Source organism: Triticum aestivum, chromosome 5B, assembly GCF_018294505.1.
Source record: "Triticum aestivum cultivar Chinese Spring chromosome 5B, IWGSC CS RefSeq v2.1, whole genome shotgun sequence".
Taxonomy (NCBI): Eukaryota; Viridiplantae; Streptophyta; class Magnoliopsida; order Poales; family Poaceae; genus Triticum; species Triticum aestivum.
Genome location: NC_057807.1, coordinates 396,682,723 through 396,692,818, shown reverse-complemented (window position 1 = coordinate 396,692,818; position 10,096 = coordinate 396,682,723). Strand labels below are relative to the sequence as shown.

The window sequence follows — 10,096 nt, the reverse complement described above, 5'->3', positions numbered from 1 at the left end:
AAAAACTCTGGTAATTTGCATTTTTTGAACCTGGTAATATGTGTGCAGCAATGTTGGTAATTTTCAAACACACTTCAACAATAAAGTATAAAACTGGGTTTTTCATTCCATGATGATATGTAAACAATAATGTTGGTAATTTTACCTGTTTCCATGATGTTTGGGTATGCAGAACTGTTGCTTGGTGTGCGTGCTGCATCATCCTCTTCATGCATTCTCCCTCCTCCTCCATCTTCTGCATTATTTCCTCTGCTAGCATCCATTGTCTACTCCTGCTTGATTGTTTTTACGTTTGCACGTTAGTATACATTTATACATGTTGACTCTTTTTTTAAAACTCATCGTTTTGTTTACTCTTTACAGAGTTGTTTGAAGGCAAGAATCGCAAGGGTGATTGGGAAGAACACTAAATAGGACAATTACAGTACAGCATGAGCATATGCATTAAAAGGCACCACTTTTTTTATCCAATGTTAGTTCTTAGCTAAAGTGGATGATAACTTTTCCTATGTACAGATTGATAACTTGTTTACTTCATGCAGTATAACATTATTGTAGACTAAAAAATGAACCTTTTTTTGCAATGCATTTTTCATTGTATGAGAGAATGATTTTTGTGATCAATAAAGGTTCCTCTTTCCATGGTAGACACAAAATCAATGTTTTTTGTAGCAAGGAAATAGGGTGTTTTTTGTAGCAAGGAAAGTTGGTAACCAAAACTACGATGGGTTGGTAATTTTGCACTTAGTTGATTGGTAAGTCACTGCAATAGGCAGAATTTTGAGAGAAGTTTGCTTATTCTGTTTCCATGAGGTGGAAGGATGGTAATTTTTGCATAGATGGGGGGGGGGTAAGTCTTTGTATTAAGCAGAATTTTTTGGAGATTTTGGATGAGTCTTGATTCTTACCAGGGTTAGGTGATGTTGCCTGGTGATTTCTTTGCCGTATCCCTGGTAATTTTCGGCGCTTTCCCTGATGATTTGCTCTAGTTTGATCCATATCTGGAGGAGGGCTAGGTTTTTGGTGTTGATTTTGAGCAGCTGTGTAGGGGGGAGGGGCGGGTGGGTGGTGGGGAGGGGCGTGTGGGTTGTGGGGAGGGTGAGAGAGGGTATACTTGCGTCGGATGTAAGGGTGGTGGGGGGAAAGTTGCGATCTGGAAAGTGCGTCGTGGGGGATGGCATTTTCTGTTGGGCTTTGTACGTTGATCGGCCTGGTAAGCTAGCGGGTGATCGGCCTGGTAGCTTGCGGGTGATCGGCCTGGTGGCGGGATGATCGGCCTGGTAAGCTGGCGGGGTGATCGGCCTGATAAGCTGGCGGGGTGGTACATTTCCTATCGGGCACACTGTTGCCCAATATCACTCTCCTTTTCTAAAACATGACTAGACATAAACCTTAGAATGACTATATGTTACCCCAAAAAAAGACTATATGTTGTTTACTCCTAATATAAAACAAATGTATTGCCTGGTCCCATTAATCAAATTGTGAGGGATTACCATCTTTTTATCAATAAAAAATTCAGAAGACGCAAGAGCTTTGCACGTCATTTCATTAAGAGAGAAAGAGAGTTCTAGTTACAATAAACATGGGAAGAAAGCACCATGCGCAACGCGGCAACGCCGCAACCAATAGAATAAGAACAAACTACTCGGTCACTTGGCCTCTTCTCCTTCCAAGCTAACTCTCATACTCCCTTCTTTTCTTTTTAGTTCGCATGTCAGAATTGATCAAACTTAAACTGTATAAAGTTTGACTAGCTTTATAAGAAAAGATATCAACATTCATACTATGAAATTAAGATTATCAGATGAATGATGAAATTAAATTTCATAACATATAACTTTAATATTCTAGATGATGATATTTTTTTTATATAATGTTAGTCAAACTTTATAAAATTTGACTTTGATCAAATCTTATATGCAGACTAAAAAAACGGAGGGAGTAAGAGCATATACAAGCGGACCTCTTAAACCCGTCTCAAACGCCCGCACACGTCGTTTGGTCGCTGCTCGGTCATGATTTTTTGACCCGGATGAGCCTCTCAAACGGCCCTCAAACGTCCGGACTGACCGGCACCCCTCATATCCAGCCCAAATATGGGGCGAATATGGAGGCGTTTGGGCGCGCCCAAGCATGCCCGTCACATCGGATCCGGCCCACGCTGGCTCATCCGACCTCACATAAAATCCTCCACATCTGTCGCCGGACCAAACCCTAGCCACTTCACTCCCCTCCCCTCCAGTCCCCTTCGCCACCCAAACTCGTCTTCGACTCCTTCCGGTCCTCTCTAGCATGGCGGATAGCGGATCTGAGTCCTTCACTTCCAGATTTGTCGACCCCGAGCTCATGCAGCGTGGCCCGGAGGAGGAGATGGCCGTCCGGCTTGCGCTCCGCCGTGCGCGGAGGAGGCCCGTGGACGGCTACGCTCGGACTTCATCCGTCGGGAATCCTTGCGTCCTCCCAAATGGGGCATGGATCCGGCGCCAGGCCGGTCATAGCTGCCTCGCCGGAGGCCGTGCGGTCCGTCTGGCGTCCGAACGAGCTGGCGGACGCGCAACACCTCCGGCGGCGCGCCGAGCATCGGGACGCACCATGGGCCTTGTCCGACGAGGCCATGTCACGGCGTGCCGGCCGTGCAAGGCACCGGGCACGGGAGGCGGAGGCAGCCCTCGCGGCGACGGATATCGGCGAGGCAGATTCACATTCTCCGGCGCCCCGTATGGTGCATCAGTCCGAGCGCCGCAACCGCATCGTGGTGGACATTGGCGTCTCGTCCTCGGATGGATCTATCATCAATCTGACGTCCATCGGCACCGTTCGGGTTCTGGTATCCGACGAGAAAGAGTAGGGCATGGGAGACGGCGGGGCCTTGAGTCCCGTGAGCCAACTCATGTCTCATGCCCTACCCTACCTTGCCGGCGACCGGCCCAACACTCTGAGGAGCGCCGCCAGCCGCCGGACATGGCCAGGACGGAGCCGAGCGAGCATGGGGCAAAACCAGACGAGCTCCGCGTAGATTAGGTTTCACGTTGCAAGTAATAATATGCATTTGAGATTTCTAATTTGAGGTATTCGGATGTGACATCAGCTAAGATATCATGGCCATACTGTCCTTTTTTTTTTGCGGGTAATCTACTGTCCAGGGGAAATAAAACTTTCACTCGCAGAGCAGTGCGCCACATCCGTAGACACACCAGTTGCTTTTTTTTTCAGGGGACACACACCAGTTACTGCACATGTCATTTCACGTTGCTGTCATTTTAGTCGTTTTATTTATTGTTACAAACAACAGCGGAAGGCCGATGATGGCACTCGCCAGGCCACTCCGGGCGGTTGGGGCTCGACGCTGAAGTCGTACTGCATGCCTTTTGCTATCGTGATAGGCGTCTCTTCCTAATTAATGGCACGTGAAAGTGTGGCCGATGCTTAAGGTAAGTACTAGAAAACACTGTACTAGTAGTACGAAAGAGTTGGACACAGACCTGCCCCCTCTACATTAATCTCTCTACCTATGTCTATCCATCATCCATGAAACCCATCGTCAAGAATTGCACACGTGTGTGTGTGTGTGTGTGTGTGTGTGTTTGCTGCGTGGTGCAACACACAACGTCAATCAAGAGACCGATGATTCACCGGCCGGCCTAGACCAGGCAATTAAGATGTAAGCGGCGTGCCGGCGGCCTGTCAAAGTTCGGCAGCTGGGCTATCCATCGGCCGACGCGTCCCGTCCCACCATCATCCTTGCGAGGCCAACCAATGCAACGCCCCGCGGCCACCGATCGTCGTCGCGGCCGCTCGGTCGGCCTCCGCAGCCACTAGCGCTGAAAGCTCGGCCCCGGTAGTTGTCGGTCCAGCCGGCCGGCTACCGCGACCGCTCCATGGGTCGTATGCGTGCCGAATTAACTCCGGCGAGTGCTGCATGCAACGCCCCTTACGTGATCACTCGGCGCAGCGCCACCGAAAACATGCATGGCCTGGAAGCGCCGACGCCGGGGTGGCTTGGCTCCTAGTATCTCTCGTCCTCACCCGGCGCTGCTCGCGGACAAGCCGAACCGGCGAACGCATCACATGACTCGGACGCGTGAAACCTGCGCGCGTCCCGCCTGCAACCACATGCAATGCGACGCGACGTGACTCGTGCAAGGGGCTTGACTTCCAGGTGAAGGTGTGAAAAGGAGGGAAACCCTGCAACCTGGTGCACATACTCCATCTGCTAGCGTTAGCATACGCATGTCGCTCCCACGACATTTATGCGTCCACGTCGGTTTTGATTTCCGGCCCGGTTTCCCCCCGCATCTCTATCAATTAACTCCGTCTGGTTGGAGAGATGGATAGCCGGGCCGGTACGCACTGTGGCGGTGGTGAGGTGACCGATACTGGTGGCTTAGCTTAGCTTAGCTTAACCCTCTTGCTGCTGCCCAGTTGCCTTGCCCGATCGATCAAGTTTCCTTGTATATAAACACGCGGCCGGACGCGGCGCTTATAGCCAGACCAGACGTGCGGTGCAGCCTGCAGGGAAACCGTGCCGTGTTCCCTTCATTCCGGCGTCACGCCTCCCGCCAGCCTCCCTCTCCCTCCCCTGCCGGCTTCTCGGATCAAAGTCCGCGCAACAGTAGCCCAGCTCTACGTGCACTGCTAGAGGGGACGAACCGGAAGGCGGCGAGCAGGAGCGCACCATGGGTGCTGCCTTCTTGTCTTCATGGCCGTGGGATAACCTTGGCATCTTCAAGGTATGCACGATGCGTGTGTTTGCGTTGACGATGAATATTTGCTTGGCATGCACTATATTACGAGTATATGTTACTGACGTGGCCTAGCGTTTGCATGCGTCGTCGTTTCTCCTCCGTGAACGCAGTATGTCCTGTACGGGCCTCTGGTGGGCAAGGCGTTGGCGGGCCGGGCGTGGGAGCCGGCGAGCCCCGACCACTGGCTCTGCCTCCTGCTCGCGCTCTTCGCGCTCAGGGCCCTCATCTACCAGCTCTGGAGCTCCTACAGCAACATGCTCTTCCTCACCCGCCGCCGCCGCATCGTCCGCGACGGCGTCGACTTCGAGCAGATCGACAAGGAGTGGGACTGGTACGCAACCAACTTCTTACTCGGCACAAGTGAAACTGCATGAGTCCTAACAAATCCAGGTCCACCGCCGTCGTGTGCATGGTGTGTGTTTTCAGGGACAACTTCCTGATACTGCATATAATGATGGCGGCCACGGCGCTCTACGCCTTCCCGTCGCTGCGGCACCTCCCGGGGTGGAACACCGGTGGCCTCGCCGTCGCCGCCGTCCTCCACGTCGCGGCCACCGAGCCCCTGTTCTACGTGGCGCACAGGGCCTTCCACGGCGCCCACCTCTTCGCCCGCTACCACGCGCTCCACCACTCCAACAAGGTGCCCACGCCCTTCACAGGTACGTGAAAAGATACTTTGTGTTGTCTGGATTGAATTGATCGATCGATCCTAAGTCCTCAACACACATGACACATGCGTGCAGCCGGGTTCGCGACGCCGCTGGAGCACTTGGTGCTGGGCTTGCTCATGGCGCTGCCGCTCGCTGGCGCGTGCGCCGCGGGTCTGGGCTCCGTGGGTCTGGCCTTCGCGTACGTGCTGTCGTTCGACTTCCTCAGGGCCATGGGGCACTGCAACGTGGAGCTGTTCCCCGGCGGCCTCTTCCGGTCGCTCCCGTTCCTCAGATACCTCATCTACACCCCAACGTAAGCTGCCTGCCTCTCCATCTAAACACACATAGGCATAGTCGCTTGTAGTATTTCCCTTTCGTTCGGTCACAACTTAACCGAGCACAGTTTGAAAACCTATCCAAGAAATACTAGTGTGTCAGTACCAGATTTCATTCACGAGGGTAATTCACTAGCTAGTACAGTACTTATCGGCAATCATAACCCTTGTGTACGGCCGGGCCGGCGAATCTGACCAGATATGGTGCGTGTACTTTGGCACAGCACACCAGATAGTACAGCTACAGCCCGAACCCACCCCACCCCGACGCGCTGGGAACAGTAGGTTGCCGATCGAGCTCTGCTTTGCAACACTGCCGGCGGCCCGCCAACCGCTCCCCTGTTCACGTGTTTATGTCGATCGGGCACGTATGGTATGCCCCGTGTGCTCCCGTACAGTACAGGCTAGCTAGCTGACGCTTGGTCTTTTTGCTGCAGGTACCACACGATCCACCACACCGGGAAGAAGGCCAACTTCTGCCTCTTCATGCCGCTGTTCGACCGGCTGGGCGGCACGCTCGACGCCAGCTCCTGGGAGCTGCAGAGGAAGAACAGAGCAGGTAAAATCTCTTCAACTTGAGTAGCACCACGGTTTCTAGTAGGCAGGTTGCGTCTGCCCTGCTTGTCCGGCTCGGCTGGTTCCATCCATGCGTCATGCGTTTCGTCGCAAGTGCAGTGTTAAACTCGAACGGGACACGCACCTGCTGGCAATTTTGGTGCTCCACACGCCGAAGCTTCTGGATCGTACTACACTTACCAGTACGTAGTTTGATCCGTCTGTGTAGTTGCAACAGCTAGCGTGTTTATTGCAGAGGCGGACGGAAAGGTTCGTGCTTAACTGCAGGTTAGGACCAGAGTCCTTGTCGCGCATCATCTCTGCAGCGACGCCGAACGGGATATGCCATCGGTAATCCTAATACTGGCATTGAAGCGCGCCATTAGGGATGACGTGCACGCCGCCTGTGTAGTCAGGACTCAGCACAGCAATCGTCGTACTCTAGGTTAATTAGGAAAGCAATCGAGCAGCTGGGGACTATACTACAGGAGAGTCAGCCACTGCCAACCAACTGTTGTTTTAGTGACCCCACTTAAGTCTCCAGGAAATCTACTGTACTGTTAACAGCATGTATCCGCTCTGAATTTGTTATTGTACCTGGGTGGGTGACACGAACCATGGACGAACGCGTGGTGCAGGGATGGACGAGGCGCCGGACTTCGTGTTCCTGGCGCACGTGGTGGACGTGATGCAGTCGATGCACGTGCCGTTCGTGATGCGGACCTTCGCCTCCACGCCCTTCGCTGTGCGGGCCTTCCTAGTGCCGCTCTGGCCCATCGCGCTCCTCTTCATGTTCATGGTCTGGGCCTGGTCCAAGACCTTCATCATCTCCTACTACCACCTCCGCGGCAAGCTCCACCAGATCTGGGCCGTCCCCAGATACGGCTTCCACGTACGGACTTCACGCTGCGCCTCTCACTGCCACTGGCTAGGTTCTGAATGTTTTTGCTCATCCACCTCTTGTCTTTTTCATTGTTTGCACGACGCAGTACTTCCTGCCTTTCGCCAAGGACGGCATCAACGATCAGATCGAGCTGGCCATTCTCAGGGCTGAAAGAATGGGCGTCAAAGTCGTTAGCCTCGCAGCTCTCAACAAGGTCTGCTTTCCCTTCATTCTGATGGCGTGCACCTAGCTGCTGCTACATGTAAAATGTGCATGTACGGTCTGGCCTAATAATATAATTGAATAAATGATGCAGAACGAGGCGCTCAACGGCGGCGGCACGCTGTTCGTGAACAAGCACCCGAACCTCCGCGTGCGCGTCGTCCACGGCAACACCCTCACGGCCGCGGTCATCCTCAACGAGATCCCCAAGGGCACCACCGAGGTCTTCATGACCGGCGCCACCTCCAAGCTCGGCAGGGCCATCGCGCTCTACCTATGCAGGAAGAAGATCCGCGTCATGGTAAACACACACCGCAGAAGTGGATTGATTAGTGTATAAGCGAGCCGTGACTAATTAACGGCGCACGCACCGCTGGGGCGATCTTGTCTTGAACTGCAGATGATGACGCTGTCGACGGAGAGGTTCCAGAAGATCCAGAAGGAGGCGGCGGAGGAGGACCAGCAGTACCTGGTGCAGGTCACCAAGTTCCAGTCGGCGGAGCAGTGCAAAACGTGGATCGTGGGCAAGTGGCTGTCGCCGCGGGAGCAGCGGTGGGCGTCGCCGGGCACGCACTTCCACCAGTTCGTGGTGCCCCCCATCCTCGGCTTCCGCCGGGACTGCACCTACGGCAAGCTCGCCGCCATGCGCCTCCCCAAGGACGCCCGGGGCCTTGGCTCCTGCGAGTTCTCGCTGGAGCGCGGGGTGGTGCACGCGTGCCACGCCGGCGGGGTCGTGCACTTCCTCGAAGGGTACACGCACCACGAGGTGGGCGCCATCGACGTCGACCGCATCGACGTTGTCTGGGAGGCGGCGCTCAAGCACGGCATCCGGCCCGTCTGATCGGCCCTGCACCACCTTCCGTCTAGCTATGGCCCAAACCGGGCCCAAGACAAAACCTCTATTCTACTCAGTATTCTTTTTCCTTCTCGACGTATACTACAGCTCGATCGTGTGACGTGGGGTGTGGTTCCTAACGATTCAATTTACAGCTGTACTGTTTTGATTTGTACACATATATACAATACATTCGAGGCAAAAGGACGCTATATGTGGCATCGATACTTAAGAAATGGTACTTGCACTGATACGTATACAACACGTTGGAGATCTGTGTTGGGTCCTTGGTGATAATGCAGGAGTGGGTATGGTACTTAGAGACCATGATGGCTCCGATCTTGTGGCGGCGAGGCTCCGACCTGCCGGCGGCGACGCTGCTCGTGATGGGTGTGGTGGGGTGCCTTGTCCAGTGGTGTGCCCCGGCTTGCAGCGATGGCTTAGGCTACCGATCCTTCCAATCTGATCTGGGTGGGTTGGTGGAGCTCGGCGGTTGGCCGTGTGCCTCGTCGGTTGTGGCTGATGCGGCCTGGGGCTCTGGTCGGCAGGCTTAGGCAACAGATGTTGGCAGGCACGCGGCAGCAGGCTGGATCGGGGTGGCGTGGGGGCCTGTTGTCGTGAAAATAGTGGTGGCTATCCTCGTGCTCTTTTCGCATCATAGCAACGTCATACATGATCGGTCCTCCTCGATTTGGTCGTCGACGTGTTCCACAACTGTTGCCGGAGATATCAGCCTATGAGGTTCCATGATGGCGTGGCGCGAAGCTCTGTCGTTTGTTGTCACCATGGGACATGTCGGCTTCTCGATTTGTATGGTGTAAACAGCTGTGGAGAAGGTCATGGTGGCTGAGATCGGAGGATCAGTTAGACAGACGAAGCCTTGTAGGCGATGGAGTTAGCTAGGTATTTGGTAACTCTCAGAATAAGCAGTGTCAGGAATTCATTTTTGGTGGTGCTCCTCGGGTGCCGAGCCATGACTTTCAGGGTGAAAAACTAAGGCCTGACCTTCATTGATCGTGCCTGGAAATTGCCTTGCTGAAGGAATTATTTTGAGAGCTCAGACATCTGCATGCAAGGTGAAAACCTAAGATTTTAAATCGGGCAACGATAGTGCTTGTGCACTGTTTCCTTCTTGGAAGCGTTACTTTTGTAGACCTTTTATATTTTTGGGGTGTTGTATTTGGTGGTGATTTGTGTGCGGCTGCTGAGAGAAGCCGATCACTGTGGTGAGACCTTTGTATTTTCCTTTCTTTTCTATTTTTTGTGAGGCTGGTTGTAATTGTCAATGATTTCTATGAGGGGAGGTGTAATTCGGAATGTCTTAATACTTCCTTAATCACACTTGTCCCCAAGAAGCTAAGCCCTGAGGTGGTTGGTGATTTCAGGCTCATATCTCTAACAAACACGTGTTTGAAGTTTTTGACTAAGCTGCTTGCCAATCGGCTTCAAAGAGTGATCTTAAGATGCATTCATCGCAATCAGTATGGGTTCCTGCGTTGCCGCTCTATCCAGGATTGTCTTGCCTGGTGTTTCGAATATATTCATCAATGCAAAGCTTCAAAACGGCCCATCATCCTCCTAAAGCTTGATTTCACAAAGGCATTCGATACAATTGAGCATGAAGCCATCCTCAGAATCCTTCAGTGCAAGGATTTTGATGATCGTTGGACAGGCTGGATTAATAGCATTTTGTCCACGGGTTCCTCTTCTGTTCTTTTAAATGGTGTCCCAGGTAATCATTTTGCGTACGGCAAGGGGGCCCTCTCTCTCCTTTATTATTTGTCATTGCGGTTGATTTGCTTCAGTCGGTAGTCAATGAGATGTGCTCAAGAAACATCCTCACTTTGCCAATTCCAACAAATTCCAAT

The 10,096-nt window shown here is 53.0% G+C and overlaps 1 protein-coding gene across 1 annotated transcript; it reads left to right on the top strand.

Moving 5' to 3' along the window:
* The first annotated feature begins 4,453 nt into the window (after positions 1–4,453).
* Positions 4,454–8,492, top strand: LOC123112057 (very-long-chain aldehyde decarbonylase GL1-1). The gene is made up of 9 exons (XM_044532976.1): positions 4,454–4,733; positions 4,859–5,079; positions 5,175–5,407; positions 5,492–5,711; positions 6,171–6,292; positions 6,927–7,180; positions 7,278–7,385; positions 7,488–7,694; positions 7,794–8,492. The coding sequence occupies exons 1-9, from the start codon at positions 4,680–4,682 to the stop codon at positions 8,232–8,234; spliced, it is 1,860 nt and encodes a 619-aa protein (XP_044388911.1). The 5' UTR covers positions 4,454–4,679; the 3' UTR covers positions 8,235–8,492.
* The last annotated feature ends 1,604 nt before the right edge of the window (positions 8,493–10,096 follow it).